Source organism: Tasmannia lanceolata, unplaced genomic scaffold (assembly GCF_043159265.1).
Source record: "Tasmannia lanceolata isolate RefF3 unplaced genomic scaffold, GAP_Taslan_0.1 ptg000015l, whole genome shotgun sequence".
Classification (NCBI taxonomy): Eukaryota; Viridiplantae; Streptophyta; class Magnoliopsida; order Canellales; family Winteraceae; genus Tasmannia; species Tasmannia lanceolata.
This window is the reverse complement of record NW_027518692.1, coordinates 29,303,606-29,326,767: the sequence shown is the minus strand read 5'-3', so window position 1 is coordinate 29,326,767 and position 23,162 is coordinate 29,303,606. Positions and strand designations below refer to the sequence as shown.

Here is a 23,162-nt window from a genome sequence, read left to right as displayed (position 1 = left end):
AATCAATCTTTCTTGGGTGATTGATTGAATAGGGAAACCCCATTATGGGCGGATTAGTCAGTGTTGTTGGAAGCAATTTAGCTTTAAACTACTCAAAACAAATGAAAATTGCGAGGGAAAAAAAAAAGAATGTGTCAATTCCAGCCTTCTTTCTTTTTTTGTAGATGGGTTTAACACTTGAGTTAATAACAATCATAAAAAACTTTCCCTACAACTACAAAAGCAAATACATCAATACAAAGCCCCACACTCACCAGGCAATAACGACATTAGTGCACATAACAGCCCTTCCAGCGGTCGATTCATAGAGCCCTGGGATGGACCTCAACCTAGCAGCGGAATTGAAGAGCCTTTGTTCTGGTTGTAGGAGAGCCACAGTCACATTTGTGGATCTAAACCCAACAGAAAAAAAAAAAAGTGCACCTTTTCTACAAAGAATCGGAACTAAGCTGCCTGCCCGGGAACAAAATACATCAACTTCCTCGTGGATTCAGACGACATTCTAAAACTGAAGGATACAGGGGCTCGGAGAAATGCAATCTCTGCTTTGTTGGTTCCATGAAAAAGCCAAACAATGAATTTTTTTTTTCCAAGAAATCTACGCATAATACATGTACAGGCTGTTTGCAGCAGCACAGGCAAGTGAATTCTCGGTTGGGTGCCAGGCTAGGTGGAGTAACTTTGTCGTGAAATCACAAACATTTCCGTTTGTGTCGGCACCTGTAGATTCATGCACCCATGTGGCATGTTACAGACATAAATATGGCATATAAAGAAGTTTCCAATCTGTTAGAATATATTATATCTCACACAATATGCAGGTCTAGGATTAGACATGAATAATTCAATACTGACCTCGACTGCTTAGAGATCTTGAAGGCCTTGATGGAGTCTGTACATGTCTCCTAAATGAAATTAACACCAAGACATGCAATCAGAGACAAACAAAATGGCTGCAAAGGCAATCAAAATGTTTCCAAATGAATAGTAATATCCATAGTTTTAAACTTTGGCCGAAATTTTTCGGCGTCGGTTTGGACCTGAACAGAAAGTACATTGAATCAGAAAAATACAGGATTTCACCGAAATTTTCCCAAAATTTTGCCGAAATTCTGAATTTTTGAAATTTCGTTTTTCACCCCTATTTACAAAATTTCCACCGAAATGTCAGATTTCACCGAAATTTTAAAATTTACCACCAAATTTAAAGATTTTTACCAAAATTACTGAAATCTCCGAAATTTCCACAGAAATCCTTTGTGCTGTCATCATGATCATGCTACCGTGGTTACTGTAACTGTTATTGTCTGCTTATCAGACTCATCATTTTTATTATTATTTTTATCATTACAGTAATACCTAATAGGGTTTTTGCTGGCTTCCAAAGTAGTAGACTCATTGCTTCCAGCAGCGCAACCAAACATGCGAAACAAATTGCTGGGATCATAAAAACATATTAGCAAAACTAAATTGATGTTAGGGGTCACAATCTAGAGTTCCAGGAACAACAATAACTCAGAAACACTACTATAATGGAAATTGCAGACCTGTAGGAACCGGTTGCTACCCGAAGTCCATCTCCACTCAGACAACACTCAAACTTGTCAAAGATGGAGTCATTTTCATATAAATCACACAGCTGTACAAGTTCACAGTCAATAACTAAATATAATAATTAGCACTAGGACTGGGTAGTTGCATTTATAGCATGCACCAATGCTTTGATTAAACAATTTCTATAAAAGGAGGAAAACCCACCCTTGGCCTTAAATACTCATGAACCTGGAAAGTTGCAACTGGACCAGCATCCATGTTTATATCCCATAGCTGATAAAGAAGATATGAAATAGACGCAAATGAGGAAAAAGGCAGAACTAATAAAAGACCACAGATCAATATTAGATTAAGCCTTCAGCTTCACCAAAAAAAAATGCACGGCAAAAACCATTTTTAAAAAAAAAACATTCTGAATTACGAGTTGATAAAAGGCATAACCATCCTCTGAGCTTTTAATTACTTTTAAGCTTTTCCATTTCAAAAAAACCATTTTAAAAAAGATTCCTCATCATGAAATCCAGACACCAGACACCAGACAGCAGGGTTCAGTGAAATGATGACTCAAAAACTGTAAATAAACAAGACATCAACACGCTAATTCTTCAAAAAATGAAAAACAGATGAACTAAGGAGTAAGGAAGAGTATCAAGCACAAGCAAACATTGTTTCCATTAAAGGGCAATTCAAGTACATGTGTGCATATCAAATCCACATACATCACATGAGTGTCATCTCTCATTTTTTTGGGTAGGTGGCAAATGATGGTAATGTCATAGATTTTATCAATTGCGTGAGGCTGCATGCTCAAGAGAAAAAAGCATTTTTATATGCCAATGAATAGAAAGGCAAATAAATTGATACAAAACAAAGTATACATTTCACGGTGGATAAAGTAGCATTGTCCAGAATCTAGCCATACCCAAATTCCGATTACGACAGAATCAAGATTGTCAACATCAATAACTACAAATTGATTTTTATGAATTAACCCCTTCTTTTTCATGAAAGACTGAGATGGCATATCCACCAGCTGGATAGCTTTCACTTAGAAATTTATTTATTTTTCTTCATTTTAATAATTAAACTTAAAATGGATCAGTTAATTGGCACACACAATGTAGTATGAGTTACCAGTGACACGCATGTATACAGTATATTGCGTGCGTGCATTTAGCTACGAATGTTTTCTATTCGTTTAGCATCTAGAGGACACTGCATGGTAAGTTTAGTGAATTTTTTTGAATGGTAAGTTTAGTGATTATGCATGCATTCTTCCATGTTTTATGTCAGTAAAGCTGCTGAGAAGTCCACAAAATTGTTTGAAATTTCAGAAAAGTGCTCAGTACTCAGTAGGCACCCAAATAGCATGGTGAAGGTACTAACAAACATACCAATGAAACCCAAACTTGCGACCAAGGTTCCCATTCGGGCTCTTAAGTCTTAAGAACATGGATGAACATGAAATTTCACAGGGAGTAACAAATTATTCATAAATGGATAAACCAAGTTATAGAAATATATAGAAGAAGAAAACAACAATTACTATGGTCTCCACATCAAGGGATACAAAAAATTTGAGAAACAAAACCAATGAAAGAAGCAAATAACCATTGTCGGTGAAAAGCCTGGTTACACTTCGCGAACCATTGCCTGGTTGATGTAAACACATGAGCTTGCAGTTATTTCACGCAAGTGATGCACAAAAATGCGGGTAATGACTGTTACATGTGGATCTCACGTTTTGATTATGGAGATCATGCCCGTTGTGGTAGTCTAGTAGAGTAAATTTTGCAGTTCAGAATTATGGGCTTTTTTTTTGGCCCAACAGACACTCATTTCAAAGACACCACATGATAGAAAATGGGGTCACATCCCAAAGGATCTTGCCCTTCATGCCAGTTGTGGTAGTCTAGTAGAGTAAATTTTGCAGTTCAGAATTATGGGCTTTTTTTTTGCCCAACAGACACTCATTTCAAAGACACCACATGATAGAAAATGGGGTCACATCCCAAAGGATCTTGCCCTTCTCTCCAAGCGAAATAACATGCCAATTTCCACAACTTCCAAAGATCTTGGGAACGACGGAAACACCTACATCTATTATCAATCGAATATCCTGGCATTACACTCATTTCAAAGACACCACATGATACAAAATGGGGTCACATCCCAAAGGATCTTGCCCTTCTCTCCAAGCGAAATAACATGCCAAATTTCACAACTTCTTCCAAAGATCTTGGGACCGACCATAACTTCCCAAACCTTTTGAAGAAAAGAAAACTATACATCATAAGCCAGCTTACAATGGATTTTTTCTCTTCTAATTCTATATATCGTCTCTTCCACTTCTATGTAGAGGATACACAAATTAGCAAGTTCGAACCTTTTCTACTCAAAACATCACCAAGTACTGATACTGTTACAATTGCCGCCCAGTTAGGCTGCAACCAGAGGAGGGACTCGATTACTCATAGCATACAATCATAGACTGAGGGTTGACAACAGAAAAAGGCAAGCAGAGAAGGAACCACTCAACTCACACAACGAACATCCCCTATCCAAAGGATGACGGGAGATATAGACCTTAATTTTTCTTGTTGGCACATCCTAGACTTCTTTGAAGTGTCTTCAAAACGACTAATCTCATTCCAACTTAGAATCCACCAACTGTGAGGATTCAACAATCGTGGCCATCTTATTATTGGCAAGCCTAAGTAACAAAGCAATAGCGGAAGGTTATCCATCCAAATATCCTTTAAAAAAGATTTAATTATTCCCTCAATATTTTTATACACAACACAAATTGACCCCCAAGCTCTTGAACCCAGATCGCTTCAAGGGATTTTAAGTTTTAACATCCCGGGAATTCCACTAAATTTGGTACTTGGTGTTAATTGTACCTCTCCACTAAGATCAGTCCTGAGGTCGACATTTTGGATCCAGCATCAGCATCACAATTCTTGCAAAATATTCGCATACACACTAGTTAAGTGCTATTTACAGATAATGTGGTGCTTTTGAAAATCTTCTTCCATCAATCTCACTAATAGAACTGAAAATCCAAGAAAATATTCGACGAAGTGTTTCGTATGCTTCAGTCGGAATACAAACACACCAGCAATACTGTGCAATTTTCAAATCGAACATGGTATATTTACCATGATGCATTTCCACGAAGCACATTTTTTAAAATGATTACTCGAGAAATTCCAAAAAGTTAAGAGAATTAACTAAACATAACAAACACATTCATTTGAGGAAAAAGGACCTTAAGAGTCATATAATCACGGCTAAGAATATGCCTCCCATCTTTTCCGAACTTAATGTCTGATATTGAAGCAATAATCTCTGTAAAAAAGGATCTTGAACCAGGTGTCTCTGGCTCCTCGAACCTGTATGGGATCAAATATAATTAGATAGTGCTTCAATAGGCATGTGAAAGTAAGATATCTGCCTTCCAAAAAATGAAAAAAGAAGATATCATATAAACAATATTAAGAACCACTGCCTAAATAACATGTTCTTAACTCATGCAATTCCTAAGACAATATATCCTGTTGGCTTTGCAATATGATTTAATTAAATGCCTAGAATAAAGAAAAGATAACAGACTACTTACAATTTGGTATGAGTATCACATAATGCTGATTGCCGCAAGTCAACTAGCCGAATTGAGCCCTTCGAGCTACTATAAGCTAACATATTACAATGGGTAGGGTGAAATTCAGCAGATGTTATCACCTCTGAAAGTTAGAAAAAGAAGATTTATAAGATTGAGCATTAAATTCGTCAAAAGTCAAGCATAAATTATAAGATTTCAGGTTAATTACATAGTTTAGCACAATTTTGTTAAGTACGTAGTTGTAGGTGCAACGATCATATAAACACATGGATGGAGTACACATAAAAAAAACCTAAAATACAAAATCCAAGAGCTAGTAAAGTTCAGGTCATGCAAAACCAAGTATCAAGAATGAAGAAGACAAGTCCCCACTATGGTTTTAAATTTCGATTTCGGTACAAATTATGGCCTTGGCCGAAACCGAAATTTCGGCCGACATCCAGTAAAAAGTTAAGAAATTTCGTTTCTGTGGGCCGAAATTTCGGCCAAAATTCGGTAAAATAATAAAAATTAATATTTTAATGAAATTTCGGTCTAAATTTCCGAAATTTCGGGAATTTTGGTTTCAGTGCATTTCGGTTTCGGTATTGACCGAAATCCGAAATTTCGGGTTTCGGTCGAAATTTGAAACCATTGTCCCCACCAATCCAACAAATTGGGACCCACTGTAAAAGCACCAAACTCTTTCATTCTTTTTTTTAAATGATAAGAGAAGGTTTAAACACCTTACTCTTAACTCATTAAAAGATAATAGAATATCAAATACAGGCCAGGTATCATGCAAAACCAAGCATGAAGAAGAAAGAAGCCAAGTCTACATGTCAAACAAATCAGGACTCAACTCAACTCAACTCAACTCAACTAAGCCTTTGTCCCAAACTAGTTGGGGTCGGCTACCAACAAATCATGACCTATCATAAAAATACATTTTAACAACCTCACAAATAGAATAATGAAATATAAGTTACATGTGATCAAACAAAGGCAATGAGTAATAAGGACCAGTTATTATATTCGAAGAAATCTACACAAAATGTTTCAGGCGCGCTTTCACGATGACTGCATATATAACACACGTTTTTACTATGGACGAATTATATAACCAGAGAAAGACTTTTCACAATAGAAACATGTAATGGTGTATTACAAAATAATTGTTAACACTTAACAGTACCAACGTTATACCTTCATAGCTGGTTTTGAGGCCAAGAGAAATTCCAGGCATGTCAATCCTGAAACCTCACTGTGCATAGAATTACCAAATGCATGCAATTTCTATCATTCAGAATATTTTGAATTCATACCAGTTAGATCCTCCATGTTTGCAGGCTTCACGTCAACAATATTGAAACTCTGGTTGCTAATTTCCAAATTCCAAAGATTTATCCGAAGGTCATCTGCCGATATAAAAGTCTCGCCATCACTGAGAATTTAAAAAAAAAAAGGAGCTATGAGCAATTTTTGAGTTTCAAGAAAGCAATGACAGTATCCAAGACAGAGTAAACAAGACACATGTGAGCCATAACCAAGATGACACGGGAAAACCAATGCAGGATTTCATTTTTTCCCGACTCAGAAAGTGTTAAGTAATGAAACTATGGCATTTTAAATATCTATTAATTTAGTAGGTTGTTAGAAAGTGCATCTTTCCACAACTTTAGTAAGACAGGCTTATAAGAGGTGATACGCACACCTGCCCAATCTGCAATTAAAAATCTATGACAAATACCACTTAAAACCGTTGTCTTTGACGAATGACGACTGCTGATAGGGATCAATTGAAGGTTTACAGTAGTTGGCGCAAGAAGGGTAAAATAGTCATTTCTATAACACTCAAAGTCAAAGTAGTCAGCCCCAAGCATTGGTTTGGACTTACAATGAAGCCATGGATCCCATCTGGGAGGTAGAAGGTTAAATAGTCATTTTATAATGTTTTATGTTAGTAGGGGTATAGGTGTCATTTCTCTTTTTGCCCTTTGCCGGGTTGACCACCTTGGTTTTCCCTTTTGCTTTTGAATGAAATCAGCATCCATTCAAAAAGGGGGGTATAGGAGTCATTATCATAACTTTCACCTAAGGTGGAGAGAGCAGCGAACGTAATGTAATTTGATCAGCTAAGAAACATGGAGGAAGTTGAATTACATGGAATGGTTTTAATAAAAATTACAGAACATTGCAATTTTCATAAATATCTTTCTTGTAGAGACAATAAATATGAACATATATTGCCTCTTTGAGGTCACATGTTGCGATAATCTAATATAGTCAGCCAAGAAGAAGCAACTATTTAAAATCCAACACAAAGGAGTGACAGGAAAACAGTTAATATAAACTTTCAAGTTAATATTAGGAAAGAGAAGAAATAACATCTCCAAACAATTTCTCACACATTTAGCCAAAAGATCGAACCAGAATCGCACAAATAAAATAAACATGTAATGAATTGCTGTTTAAAAAAATATATATGAATGAGCATAGCCATAAAGTGTAAACTCTAATATGATATGTAAAGGAACCAAACTCAATACACATAATGAACCTTAATAAAAATAAACTAAATAGAGAAAAATATTTGAATGCACCTGTTATTTGAAATAGAATTTATGTGATAGTCATGAGCATGAGCATATATTCTTCGACATCTAGCAACAAGGCTTGTCTCTTGGCTGGCCACCTAAATATATAAAGCCACACATAAAGTAAGGAACAGTGCTGCTGATAAAACAAATCACAACAAGCTATTGAATTATCTAGGAGTGATAGAATGAAGGGCGCCATTGCAAAAATCAGCTTCAAGGGCGCCCCCTTATTAAGTCAACATGGTTTCCACTTTTTTCAGCGCCACACTTTGCAGAAATTAACCAATAGGGGCACCCTTGAAGCTGATTTTTGCAAGGGCGACCTTTATTCTATCATTTCTCTGAATTATGGCAGAAAACCAAATGCAAACTCTATATCATGATAATCAAGAACATCACCAGTTCTTCATGCAAGCTTGCAAACAGATAAAAACATTCAATTTCTACCAGTTGATTTAGAATGTATCACAAGGGGTATAATGTATGGGTGCTGACACTATTACACTAACTTCTTTAGATAAAACTACCGCCACTATGCATAAACAAAATCAGTTGGTCGGACTGAGTATAACTACCACAGGTAAATGTAGAGATGGGATTCCCCCAGGGGGGGAGAGAACGTCATTGCTAAGACAACTGTATGGCCTTTCTGAAAATCCACCATTTGGTAGGTGCACTTTGGCACTAGTTGATATACTTGGGCCTGCAATGCTACCATTTCCTACAACTTGTGAGGGGTCCACATTCATGTCACAGATTTTCTTCACCTTCTTTTCTTGAACCTGCCAGTAATCAAACAGAAAGAGAACAAAAAACATAATGCTTAGATAATTAGCCATGTAATTAATGGGGTCACTAAAAGAGAAAGGACTAGTACAAAGACAGGTTGAATCAGAAAGGTTCCAATAACAGCACATATAAGTATAACAGCTTCTTGAAATTTGTGAAATAACCATTTACTCCAGAAGCTTTAGCCATTGGAGTAGGTGTATTTAATCTTTTATACTTTTACACTCCCCCTGCCGACCCCAACTAGTTTGGGACAAAGGCTTAGTTGAGTTGAGTATACTTTAACACTCCCCCTCACGTGTGGCCCCTCTTTTTAGGGTTGTGTGGCCTCTCTTTTGGTTGGCCATTAGATGTGGATTTTTAATATCTAGGAGTTTTGAACCCAGGACCTTTGCTCTGATACCTCGTGAAAAAACCATTTACTCCAAAAGCTTAACCCGTTGGGGCAGGCGTTATTTAATCTTTTATACTTTAACAAAATTGAAGCATAAAAACATAAATGATGGTTACTTACGAAGCAATAAGAACATACGCCTTCTCATATATAAGTCCAAGCCTGTTATTGCCCCAAAAAGAAAATTTTACAGGATGCATGTTCCTATATGCGATTGCATGGGGATGAAGAAGATTGCAAAGCGAAAATGTAGATGATGCCACGTCAACTAGAATCATGGATGAACAAATTCAACAGAGGGGCCAGGCAAAAATAAATTCCTTCATTGAGCCACCAGAATAAATCACACTCAATGCCATTTCTAAAATAAATTCGTGAAATTTTAAACAGATACTTGACATTTTGAGATTCGGCCTCTTTAAATAGCAAAAGAATTGAAATCAAGTCAATTCTTTGCCAAATAAATTGCAAATTGTATGGTGAAAAATAAAACTAAGAAAAGCTGTTATAGTATCAGAGACCCAGTGCAATAGCTGACTTTTGAGTTTTAACAAAACAGCCTTTTACATTAGCTTCAGAATTGCTTCATGGATTGGGAAGTTGTTGAATATTGGACTTCAATGGAAAAATATATATGGAATTATGAAATGATTAATAACAGAAAAACTAAAAGCACCACAGAAAATGTTGATGGGGACCTTCTAATTTAAAAAAGCCAATGACGGACATACTCAGCCTCATTATTGAATAGAGGATCTGGATCTAAACTCCGTGCTCATTTGAAATTCTTTGAAAAGGATCTAGGTCTAAACTCTTTCACAATTCACAAATTGCATAACTAGGGAAAGGGCATCCACGTCAGTGATTGACATGAAGACAACGCACCAAATGTCCCTCCCCCCCGGAGCATCAGCTCTCCCTTGTCTCTCTCTCTCTCTCTCTCTCTCTCTCTCTCTCTCTCTCTCTCTCTCTCTCTCTCTCTCTCTCTCTCTATTCATTTCTTTTCTCTGATCTACTCTGCAACCCCTTAATCTATCAATCATCTTCCACCACAAGCCCACGGTCCACTTTCCCTCTCCTAAAGTTTACCTCAATCAGTTTCATTAATCCTTCCCTATTCCTATAATTTAACTGACTTAACTCTGAACTTAAAACCCATTCGATACCCTTTCTCTTGATTGTTTACATCAATTTGGTAGCAGAGCCTAAGATCGAATGGCTACTTGGAATAGCAGGATTATGATAGAAAGATTCGATCCTATGGATTGTAATCAATACACTATGAGGATTAGAGACATACCAAAATCTTCAACTGACGTTGGATCTATAGCAGCAAGAAAAGGTGAAAATTAGCATCAATTTCTATGGGGGAACTTACCTTTCCATTCTTAAAGATTGGGACTTAGAGACAGACGAAGAACTTGTGCATGATGGAGACGGGCTTGAGCTTGAGGAATAGGTACTTGAAATTTAGAATTTCGAATACAGCTGTTTTTCTTCATCAATGTTAATTGGAACAGTTGACCATATTTAGGCCAAGCCCAAGCATCTTGTTCATTGAAAATCACAACTTGAATTTTCTTTTTTTTTAGACTGAGCAGGACTAAGATATAGAGTATATGGAGTGCAACTTTAGTAAATATGAATGGATAGGAGGTACCTAAGAGGGATATCTTTCGCTATCTTGGTTCAATCCTACATAAGGAAGGAGAGATTGAAGAGGATGTTAACTACAGAATAAGAGCAGGAAAGTTTTATAAGACAGCTGTGAGGCTAGCCATGCTGTACGGCTTAGAATGTTGGGCCACCAAGAAGTAGCATGTGCATAAGATGAGTGTAGCGGAGATGTGAATGCTTAAATGGATGTGCGGCCACACAAGGTTAGATCAAATTAAAAATGAAGACATTCGTAAGAAGGTGGGGTGGAACCAATTGAGGAGAAGATGAGAGAGCACCGCTAAAGATGGTTTGGGCATATCCAACGTAGGCCTTTGGATGCTCCAGTGAGAAGAAGTGACCCGTGCCAAGTTGACGGAGTAGAAAGAGGTAGGGGCAGACCGAAAACAACTTGGGTAGAAACAATGAGGAAAGACTTGAGGGCTAGGAACATAACAAAGAACATGACTTTCGATAGGATAGAATGGAAGAAAATGATCCATGTAGACGAACCCAACTAGTGTCAGGATTAGACTTAGTCAATTCGAGCCGGGTGGATCCTTTCACCTTCTCCATGAAAATTTTCTAAAGGATTCATTAGCCGACCCCAAGTAGTTTGGGACAAAGGTTAGTTGAGTTGAGTTGAGTTGATCTCACTCCCTTCATTATTGTACCTAATAAAGATACATGTCTCACTCTTATCATCAAACTTCATTCTTTTTTTAAGGATGTTAACTAACCAACTTCTCCAAACGCTTAAGCTATTGGAGAAAGGCGTTATTTATCTTTATACTTTAACACTCCCCCACACGTGTGGCCCACTTGGCAAACACGTGGCACATGTGGTCCCACTTTGGGCCGACCGTCGCATGTGGATTTTTGCTATCCGGGAGGTTTGAACTCGAGACCTTTGGCTCTGATACCATGTTAACTAACCAACTTCTCCAAACGCTTAAGCTATTGGAGAAAGGCGTTATTTATCTTTATACTTTAACAAAGGAAAATGAACATAAGCAATTGACCCAAAGATTCTAAACTGCACTATTGAATTACCAAAGCGTTTGGTTTCCTTCCACTCTAAGCTTCATAAGGTCACCACTTTCGTTGGACTTCTATTCAAAAGGTAAACAGCGATAGCAACTGTTTATGGAGTTATTGACTGAATGGGAATGTCTTGAGTGGGTAGAAGCATTGGAGTCTTATTTATGGCAGCATAATTCGAGAGATAACCAAATGATTTGCATTATCAGATAACTTTGGCCGGGCGTGCCTTAGAGTAATGGCTTACACTGAAGCATAAATGACACATAATTGGAAAAACATCTTTCATTTGTTGGAGTGACATGAGGGATCTATTTTTAGAAAGGTTGTTCCAAAGACTTTTTAGGAATGTGAACTTCAAAAATAAAAATAAAAAAGATTTTTTATGAATGTAAAATATTACAAGTTACAATGATTCGAGAGGAGAAAGCCAAGAAAGTCAAAGCTCGTGCAGTGAAATTATTTGCTTGCCTGAAGATACAAAAAAACTTGGCGAATGTACTTGGCCAACCAAGTATACAAGAGGCAATTATCATTAGTCAACAAAATTCAAGCTTGTATGAAAGGATTGGCAACGCAATAATCACTCGACTTAAAGCAACGAACGAAAGTGCTTGGTGATCACATTACTTCAAACCAAAAAAATAATTATCTAAAGCTACTTGCATGTTGGAAGTACTTAATACGCTAAAAAGGATGACTACATGCGACATGTGCAAAGATTTTAGTTGAAGAACTCCCACCCGTCATGCCAATCATTATTCAACGGGTTCGAATCTTTTTAAGCAGGGGGAGTATGATGGAAACCATCATAAGGCCCATATTTTAATTTTTAAGGATGCATTAGGTGCCGTTTTAAACGGTAAGGTTGCTCCATTGTGACTAGGTGGTCACGGGTTCGAGTCACGGAAACAGCCTCTCTGCAAAGCAGGGGTAAGGCTGCATACATCTAGCCCTCCCCAGATCCTGCAATGGCGGGAGCCTTGTGCACTGGGCCGTCCTTTATTCGGTGTCTTTTAACTTTTAAGTCCATTGAGTTAAAGGAGGGGTACTACAGTCTTTTCCCACCAATGTCAGTTGGTCTCAAGCAACAAGAGCATTTAAGTCCTTTGTAATTAATCACTTAGTTGTTACATAATGGGCCTGCATTGCAACATAAGGGAGTCTTTAATTTGCGGGACTTGAAGTGGATTAGTTTGTATAATGAAGTAGGAGTCTTTGTGGATTTGAAGAGTCCAAGTTTACTTACTTGTAGCATGGTGATTCCATGTAATAGTTTTATTTCAATTAGTTGGTCTAATAAGAGTCCTAATTAGACTAGTAGTTTCTGCAACAGGGATTAGGAGTTTTTTTCCAATTTCCATATGGCTTGCATAGCCTATAAATATGGCCTAATGGCCCTTAAAACAAATAAATATGAATGAAAATTAATGTTTTCTTATGTTGATTGGGTGTAATACCTTTTTTGAAGTGTGATGCCCCATATCATATGCGTAATGTCTAGGAGAACCCTGGTGAGACTCCATGTGATTTTCTATCCATAAACTCTTTTCTTTCTTTGCTTCCTCTTCTTTTCTCCCCCACATCCAAGGGCCGAGACCACATAGTCGCCGGCCCTTTTCTGTCTGCTTACTTCCTCTTTCTTCCCTTCTCTTTTCCCCTTCTAACTCCACGGCTAGGGACATAGATGCCACCCTTCTCCTCTTTCTTTCTCTTCTCTCTCTTTTCCTTTCTCTGTCTTTTCTCCGATCTTTTCTCCAAAACTTTAATCCATCGACCATCTTCCACCACAAGCCCACCGATCCACTTTTCATTCCGCTCTTAAAGTTTACCTCAATCAGTTTCTTTAATCCTCCGAACTAACTCTGAACTCAAAACCCATTTTATACCTCTCGTTTGGTTGTTTACATCACCACATGAGAGTAGTAACAATAAGAACGGCTCCCGAAAGGAAAAATAGTATATTACCCTTATCTGAAGAAAAATTACTAAGTTTGGATCTATCAACCTCCAAAGTAAGAACATATCCATTCTTGGAAATTTTGAATTATGGCCATGAAAAGCTTCCATGTTGATGTACCTCCTACCTGAGCTGCACCAACTCTGCTAGAGAGGGCAAGGGAGATCAAAGAATAGTATATTTAGCCCTTATCTGAAGAAAAAATTACTAAGTTGGATTTATCAACCGTCAAACTAAGAACATCTCCATTCTTGGAAATTTTGAAATAATTGCAACCTTGATGGTAAATGACTACAAACTAGATGCACAGCACACTTACCTTTTCAAAAAAAAAAAACTGTATGCACTATGCGCACATACAAATGCAGTTATAATACATACTAAGTGCATTAGACTATTAAACAAATACAATTTTATTACTAGTACTACTAATAATGAATATAAAGTTATCAACTAACAGTCTTTACATACAATTACATATTAACATATAGATGCAACTAAAGTTTTCCTATCTTGGTAATTAAACACTTGTGCCAGTGAACATTTGGGCTAGCTACCTAGAGTTGCCAGTGCTATTTAACAACTACAGTGTAAGACACTAAATGCAAAAAATAGAAAAACAAACCATCCATTTTTTACAACAATCAATCCCTACAAGAAAGAAGTAGATCCAGATTGCTAACATTAAATGATTAACCATAACTAATATTTAATCAGAATAAAGTGAGAAGCACTGAATCTAGTCTTTTGCAAGGTGATGGAACTGAAACTTTACTCAATTGGTTTAGAAGCATCTTGTAACCAAAATAGGTTCTATTGTTTGAGATTTTTCCTAAACGGATGTATATCAGGGACCTTAGATCGAACTATCAATGTGAAGAACTAAAGTAACCCCAAGAAAATCATGTTCATAAAAAGCAGTCTTATCTCCACAAACTAAATTGCACTAGTTACAAGAAAGGAGCAACAATTTTTTCAGAAACGGCTTCTCATAAAATTGCGTGTTCCAAACAGAATGAAGAAATCATTGTCATATTCCAGTTACATCAAATTAAATGATAGTTACAAATTATGTTTTAAAGAAAGGAACTAAAATTTGAAAGTGGTATTGTTACCTTCCAAAATTTAATTGTTTTATCATTAGTTGAGAGAAGAAAGAGGGCACCATTCGCTGTCTGACACCATCTTATTTTGTTGATCTTCTCTTCTATTTCCAAGCTCTTGAGATAGTCAAACTGAAATATTGGAACAGAGACATCCACATTAAACAACAGGAAAACACTACAGGGTCTAGATCCCCACAACCAAGAGCATGACTAGATTGATGCTCCAAAAAGAAACAACCAAAGAAGGATACCTCAGGTTCATGACTTTGAAACTCAGTTTTGTAGCAAAATTCAGGATGCCTACTAATTGGATAATCCAGCCTCTCTGTATCTCTTCGATCGCCATGCTACACATTGGGTTCAAAAGATGTGAAAAAAAAAATCGTTACATCACATTAAATCAAAGATAACAATGACAGAAGAAAATGAACAGTCGGTGAACATACTTCCTTTGTGTCTGTCCTTTCAAATAGAACCACACGCCCTCCTCGGTCTCCGGTAGCAAGATGGTCGCCAGTTCTATCAAACTCAATTGCTGAGATGATATCAACTGCAAAAATGACCACAAACAAATTAGGAAATCACATAATAATCCTGCCTATACACTTAAAAATGACACACTGCTAACATCCTTCTGGCACAAGCGTATGCAATAAAGATTAAATTCCATACGTGTAGACTTTATTAAAAGCTCAAGTAATTAGTAATTACTCAAGGGCAAAAAAAAGTGGAAACAGCGCCATGAGATCACAGATAACTTACAGAGGAGTAAATGTGAATAAGATCATGTGGATGAAGAACACAACATCAACATGAACAAAAACAGCTCACCAACCAAGTGGTAAATTTTATCGAAGAGAGAGAGAGAGAGAGAGAGATCTATAACCATAATATTTTTATAAATACTTAAAAGATACGACATTTACTTAAAAGATATGACATTTAAGAGAGAGAGAGAGAGAGAGAGAGAGAGAGAGAGAGAGTGAGAGTGTGAGTGTGTGTGTGTGAGAGAGAGATGAGATCTATAACCATAATGTTTTAATAAATTTTATCGAGAGAGACAGAGAGAGAGAGAGAGACAGAGAGAGAGAGAGATCTATGATACTGCAGAATCCGACACTGAAAATTTCAAAGACGTACAGGGGTTTATATGGTAAAAAGTCATACAGCTGTATACTGCTCCAAATACCTCTAACCAATGAACACTCATCTCAAAATGGAAATTTCAGTCCATGTCATTTGCTCAATTAATTGCTGCCTCTCTGACTCATCGTATCATTCGCTAAATAAGTCTTCAACCAGTGCATGGCATTCATAGCCTTCTCTAGTAAGCTTTCACCGATTGTCACATATTCAGGAGACTCATCAAATTGCATATGCTTCATTACATGATTGACGGACTTACATCATAGCAGATTCAAACTTCAAAACGCTTCAAGAGCAATAAAAAAAAGTAAGAAAAATCACAAATTATTTTCAATATCAATCCTTTACAGACGTGTCCCACGTCCATCCTCAAGCATTCCCAGTTACATTGTATCTTGCTAGTCTCCCAATCATCTAGACGCATAGTAACATTTAGTTCGTATGCGGACCTGAAAAAGTCTACTTCTAACATAGCAACAGTGCATACACCTTAGAGTGTGTCCCAAGCTAATGAAGAAAAAAAAAACAAAAAGAATTTCCCCGCAATTTCATCTTCGCATATGTATGTTAAAAAGAATTTCCTAAGCGATTTAGCTGGAAATTTAGATAGAGTAGAACTGCAGCAACCATAAATGATTAGAGACCTCTTTCACCAGAACATAACAAGAATAAATGATTAGAGACTCACACTCTGATTTGGCGTCTCTGTTACTCTAGTTACCTTGTTCATGTTCTTAAGTATGTGCAAATGAAATCTCCAAACCCTAACTAAAACAACGTTAAATCCATATTCAATTTCAACTATCTAGCCCTAGAACTACTCATGTTGAACTCTACCAGAACTTTGAAACACCATTCTCTACTCACACATGTTAACAAAAAGCTCCTACCAAAAGGTCATATCATTTTCTTACGAATCAGCCACTGGAATCCAATTCACAGAGATCGAGACACAGATCAGTAGATTCAAAATAGAATACATTACCAAACCCTAATTTCAGTCAAAAACAGAAAAACTACAGTACGGATCAAGCAAAGGAGAAAAATAAAATCTCACCTTCCTGAACTTCCTCTCCAGCTGTTCGATCGCCAAAAACTTGAGAGAATTTCCATTCGAGATGCGGCGGCGGGCCCGCTTCTCCCTCGCAGCTCATTTTCCGGCCAAATCACCGGCGAAATCAACCGGAAAAAATATCCGGAATCAACGATGGGATGATTTTACAGATTATCGCAAGATAATGAGCTCGAATGTGTGGATAAATACGTTGAGATGAAGGTCTTCGATTCCACCATGAGAATACAGAGAGAAAGGGTTTGAACAATGGTGTTTTCTTACTCTAGAGAGTCTAGAGAGAGAGAGATGTGACGCGTGGCCTTCGGCCTGGAACGAAAAAAACAGAGTATTTCGCCCTAATCCAGTTTTTAATTTCACGGGTTAAGCAAGGTTTTATTTCTTAATCACTATAATGCCCCTACGTGTATGTTGGTTACTGATGTCGGCACTTGGCAGCTGGCACTACCATGTTTTAATATTTACACTGATCCATCTTGTCTTTTATCAATTAAACAACTGTCAAGGGACCGAACAAATCGATTGACGCCACGTCATCACAAGTGACCTGAGATTTCCCTTAAGTTTAGGAAAATCATAAAAAGTAAATATTTTTAACACATGGCACTCTCTCATTGAAGGTCCCACCTAGGTGGTTCTCTCTCTCTCCCTCTATCATTATTCTTCCCAACAAGCTCTTAGTGGCCAGTTAAAAATAAAAAGACAAATCAATTTTGTGCAATTATCAAGACATGGTAGTTCCTAGCCTATCTGCCTATACCATATGGGATCGATTTAAGATGTACGGGGTTGGTTTATCACTGACCTTATGTCATTTTGTTTGTCCTATTCTGTTATAATGGTTTCCAAGGAAGGGATTTGCTAGGGACCATCACAGAAGGCATTTGTCTCCGAGGGGCTGTTGCATGTAAGAGCAACCATATAGGCTTAGATTTTGTCATATTCATTTAATTCGTGTGAGGTGGGTGCCCTTATATGCAATAGCACATCCGCAAACTGCCTTCTGCGATGGTCCCTAGCAATTCCCTCAAAGGAGGTATAATACAAATTTCCTAAAGATAAGAGCCACTTTTGAGGGATCCGATTTTTTAGTTTTCGGGCCACACGTGGATTCGTGCAGATGTCTCTCTCTCGTCGAACAATCTCTATTACTATCCAAATAAAGGACGGTTTTCAAGTAGACGTGGATTCCTACTATGCAGGGGTGTGAAATAATGGGCCTCACGCCATCAAAGCATGAGGTGTAAAATAGTGCATTTGGCTTGGGTGTAGATGAGGTAAAGTGGTGGACCTACCCGATGTATATATGTTTGAGTGGGGTTGGTGGAACCAATCTATTGAAATATGGTATAAAATGATGGCCCCACCCTGTGCATGGTTTTTGGGTGAAGATGTTGGGTCCTGCTGTATCGAAAATGGTGGCCCCACCCATACTATGCATATAGGGTGTAAACTGATGGACATCATTTCATCAAAACATGAGTTGTAAAATGATGGGCATCACCCGTGCTATACATCATGTATAAAAAAATTACCATAGAAAAAATCCATTAAAATCTTTCAATGCGAAAGTTTTTTTAATAAAAAAATTTTACATAAAGAAAACAAATTACAACGGAAAGAAGCGTGGTTAGTGTATGTAGACACCCCATTTTGACCGGACACAAGTTCACATTGCTTGGGCAAAACCTCGTCAAATCAGTGAGTTAAAATCTCAAATTGCATCCTAAGCTAGGTTAGGATCTCACTAGGATCCTCTCAAAATTTCGTCAAGATCTGTCATGATTTGCCGGGCAAATAAGGGGGATAGATTATGTAGTGTAATACATGCAATAAGGGGGTTGAATTGGTCAAAGCAAGGGCTGTCCACGGGAGGAAAATGATACAAATCTACTATTTTTACAAGCGGGATTCAATTAGCTCGTTTTTTTACGCAGCTAATTCGCGCGCTTATCAAAAGTCGTGCGCCCATCATTATTTTTTGCGCCCATCAAAATGGGGAGTGCTAATATCAATAGCCTCATTTACTGTTTATAAGCTCGAAAAAAAAAATCAAAAGAAAGGGACGATTCATTTTCGTCGAGAAAATTCACAGAGGGAGAGATCGAGATCGGAAAAAGGGGGATTTATATATCTTCTCTAGCTAAGCTCGCCGGAGCTCAGATCTGATCGGAGTTTGGTTAGTCTCCATTTGTTTGATATAGATCTCGTAATCTACAAACCTCCTTTGAAACCCTAACTCTCATCTCTCCATTTTTTATTTCTTCTCCGGGCAGAATTCCAGCGAGAGTACCCCATTTCTATCTCCATCGGCAAAATCTGTCGGGATCTGATCTTCTCTATCTTCATAGATTTGAAAGAGGGAGACGGTTCATTTTTCATAGAAAATAAAGAGGAATCTCAGATCTAAGATCTAAGATCTGAAATTGAAGGATTTGTTTCGATTAGGTTTTCCCTAATCTGAAACAGGAGAGAGTGAGACAGAGAGAGAGAGAGAGAGGAAATTTCTTCCTTCGGCCATCTTCTTCGGCGAACTTGCCGGAACTCCGACCGGAGCCTCCATCATTTAGGCATCTATGTTCTCTGCCTCAATCAATTTTTGTCATCTCAAATCTCTTCATCTCTACCATGTTCTTGGCCTTGTAAACTCAAACCCTAACCCATTGCTTTTGACCCAGACCCATTTTCTCCGGTGGAATTCATTGGATTCCGATCATTTTCCGCAAGAACACAAGCTCCGACTGGATTTCCTACTTCAAGATCTGATTATTCCAGCCCTTATAAACCTGAGATTCGGCTTCTTCTCTCTTAGATTTAAATATCCATCTTAAATTTGATCATTTTTTGCTTTCATTCTACCATTGCCTTCTCAAATTCAAGCTTCAAGTTCAAGAATATCGTTTTCAAAGGCAAAATCAAGTTTCGAGAATGCTAGATCGATAAAAAGCAGAATCAAATGAGTGCAAAGTTTCTTCGAGAGGTAAGAAAGAAGGTAAGGCATTTCTCATTAAATTGTAAAATAACAATACTTGCATGTTACTCTGTTTGAATCCATAGCTGGTGGTAGTCATTTGACATGGATTTGAGTTTGGCTCGATGAGCATCTTATCATGGATATGAGTTCTGTTCTGAATTTTTGGTCATCTTATCATACATAGTTGAGTTTTATCATAGATTTGATGATGTTTTGCTATACTCTGATCATGATCGGTGATTTGAACCTTGTGAATCAGCTTCTGGTTTGGTCATATCTCTTGTTTATTACAAATGGTATTTGTGTAGAAATGTTTGTTGTATGTAACAGAGTTTACGGAAACCACCTTAAGTTTTGAGGTCTGATGAAAGTGACTGAATCAGCGCCTGCAGATTTGATTTTTTTTTTTTTAGCTTATTCTCGTAGAAGTGGAAGGCTGTACAATATGTTGGTCCTAATAATATGAAACTGGGTGTCGAAACTCAGATAGTGGAGACAACTTCTAGTAGGAAAGCTGATACTCTGAAGGTTAGGGAGTATGGTCTTAAAGGAAGTTAAGACAAGTTATCCATCTCCTGTTAGTAGCGTTCCCATCGGCATGGTTTTGCGTTCAGAAGTGACAACTTCTATGTTGCTAAAGATGGTTTCAAGAAGCAAGAATCCCGTGTGCTCTATTCCCTTTAACAGTCAGGAGTAGTAGCATCACATACGAAGCATCATGCATCTCAGTCTGGAAATGGCAGTGTGGGCATGGAGGGTACAGTTGTTACTGAAGGCTTGCCTAATGGAGTGGGCATTACTTCATTGGATTTTGTTTCTAACTATCAGGCAGGAGGTCCAAGTTACTCTCCCCGTGTTAATGAGCAAGCTTATGCCATCTGTCCCATCATCAAGAAGAGATGATCCCAGCGCCGCTGTCATTGATGCCTGTAAATGGATGTCCATTGGAGCAGCTGCTCATCTCGTCAACCCCAAGGGCATTTCGGGTGTACCTGAAATGCATATCGCAGCCGCATCTCTTTACAACCCAGCTCTGGAGCTCCCTCCAAAGTTTCTTTATTTCGTGAGAATGCTTATGGGGCAGGGGCTTTGCAATCTGAAAAGTGCAGCCACCTCCGCCTCGGCCGGCATCATGGCTAGGCTTTTTCATCAAATCACAGTGAGTCATGGGCGGGAAAACCCAATGAGCAGCGCAAATGGTCCTTACGGTGGGACCATTGTTCTAAGCCTATCTTTAGGGGACTTGCTCAGTCCAAGTAGCGTCCCCCTCTTTTATATAGTGGACTTGCACAGTCTTTTGGGAGCTTTTAAATGTTTAATCCCCCCTTCGGAGAAGTTGTCTCCCTAGTGAATCACCCCGTATGAGACATGCTTTGTCTCTTTAAGGCGATCCTCCCTTGGAGACGAGCCTCGTAGTTTGGAGCTTTGTATCTGAGAAAGTTTCCCCTAGTCTTATAGAGAGTAAGCTTGTAGGGGGGATACAGTGCCTCATTTGTAGAGCCCCTATTTGGAGACAAGCCTTGTCTCATTTAGAGGTTCTCTTTTTTTAGAAGGCTTACCTAGCCTTATATTAGAGCAGCTCCCTTTAGAGAGTCCTTGACTCATTCCTCATTTGAGTTGTAGTATTAGAGAGCCTTTGGCTCATTTGTCTTCGTTAGTGGTTTTTATTAGAGAGTCGTTGACTCACTCGTCCTTTGGATAGCATTGTTAGAGAGTCGTTGACTCCCTCGTCTTTCAGGTAGTGTTAGAAAGTCTTTGACTCAATTGTCTTTAGGTGGTTATTAGAGAGTCTCTGACTCATTTGTCCTTAGTAGGGAGTCTTTGACTCGGTTATCTTGCTTAGCAGTATTATCGGAGAGTCTTTGACTCATTCATCTTTTCGTGGTGTTATTAAAGAGTCCTCGACTCATTTGCACCCCTCTTTAGTGTTATCTGTTAGGAGTTTCTCCTTAGTATTGTCGTTATTCTTCTTTGTTAGAGACTAACACAGTCTCATTAGAGCTTTTCTTTTTGTGATCTTAGATCATTCCCTCGTCTTTGGCGTTAGTTTGCCTGGTTTAGGGGTTTCCCCTATTTGCCCTAGGGTTGGGCCCTAGGATGTTGATTTGTGTATTCCTTTAGGTCTTTGACCAAAAGGATAAAAACAGTTAAAAATTCAGAAAAAAACATCTAAAACATCTTTAAAATTAAAAAACATTGGAATATTTTAAAATCCAAAAACATCAGAAATTCGAAACTCAAAAACATTAGAAAAAGTTTAAAAATCCAAAAACATTGAATATTTTAAAACTAAAAAACATTAGAAATTTAAAACATAAAAAACATTTGAAAAACCTTTAAAAAGCCTAAAGTGTTGAGTGTTTTAGAAGTAGTAATTAGGAGAGTTCGTTTCGAACTACGTTGGCTTGATCCTCTTCCACGAGGTACGTAGTGCAGCTTGGGATTTATATCCCAAGTCCAGCCAAACTTTTGTAAATAGCGTTTTAAATCTTTTTGAATAAACAACATTTGATTTCGAAAAGCTCTTCCTTTAGAGTTAGGACTTTGTCCTAGATAGAGAGTTTAGAATTAGGTTGTTTGATTATTGTATGCTTGTTTTAGAGTTAGGGGTCTGTCATAGAGTTATAGGAGCGCCTCCGTCCGGTCAGTCGGCGATCTACATCGCCGAGTGATGACTAGAGTAGGATACGCTAGTCCACCTTTTGTTTTCCTTAGGAAACACAGCCTAGTTACACATAGGTTGTAGGAACCACCTGCATTAGCTTATGGATAATCTGCATTTAGTTAGGGCATATAGGGTGTCCTAAAATCCACAATTCACTGGGATTTAAATAATCGTACAATAAACTTTAATAACTAGACCGGTCTTTTAGATCGAGTCTAGGATAGAGGTCTAAGTGTCTTAGGCATCCTAGCTTAGAATAGGCGCGAAGAACTATGTTGCCTTGATTCTCGTGGAGGCGGGGATACATAGGCTTCTTTGGATGAATACCAGATCATCTGAAGACTCGGGCTAATCATTTAGAGTCTTAGGATTTGTTGTTTTGATGTGTCTTTACTTTCTTGTACTGATCCTATACCTTTAGCTATAGCTTGCATGTGTTTGCACATCAGAACTTAGATACCCATTAAGCTTGTCACTCATAACCTAGCTATGCTTAGGTGACACATCTTTCATTTTATTTTATGTGTGCTTATTATTTTATCCTTATGAAATGCATGCTTAGGTAGACGACTCCTGAAGATTGTTCCCATTTCATATGAAT

General features: G+C 37.8%; 1 protein-coding gene across 2 annotated transcripts; it reads right to left on the bottom strand.

The window, feature by feature from the left end:
* Positions 1-130: 130 nt before the first annotated feature.
* LOC143846165 (serine/threonine protein phosphatase 2A 55 kDa regulatory subunit B beta isoform-like) lies at positions 131-17,259 on the bottom strand. Of its 2 annotated transcripts, XM_077354582.1 has the most exons (14): positions 16,908-17,259; positions 15,151-15,254; positions 14,956-15,051; positions 14,714-14,833; positions 8,334-8,540; positions 7,762-7,853; positions 6,484-6,602; positions 5,177-5,300; positions 4,826-4,949; positions 1,759-1,827; positions 1,548-1,639; positions 1,360-1,437; positions 856-905; positions 131-720 (listed from the first exon to the last, which is right to left on the bottom strand). In XM_077354582.1, exons 1-14 carry the CDS (start codon positions 17,002-17,004, stop codon positions 599-601), a joined length of 1,494 nt encoding a protein of 497 aa, XP_077210697.1. In that variant the 5' UTR covers positions 17,005-17,259; the 3' UTR covers positions 131-598. The 2 variants fall into 2 exon arrangements, with proteins under 2 accessions (XP_077210697.1, XP_077210698.1); XM_077354583.1 differs by lacking the exons at positions 14,714-14,833; positions 14,956-15,051; positions 15,151-15,254; positions 16,908-17,259 and adding an exon at positions 13,099-13,729.
* Positions 17,260-23,162: the final 5,903 nt, after the last annotated feature.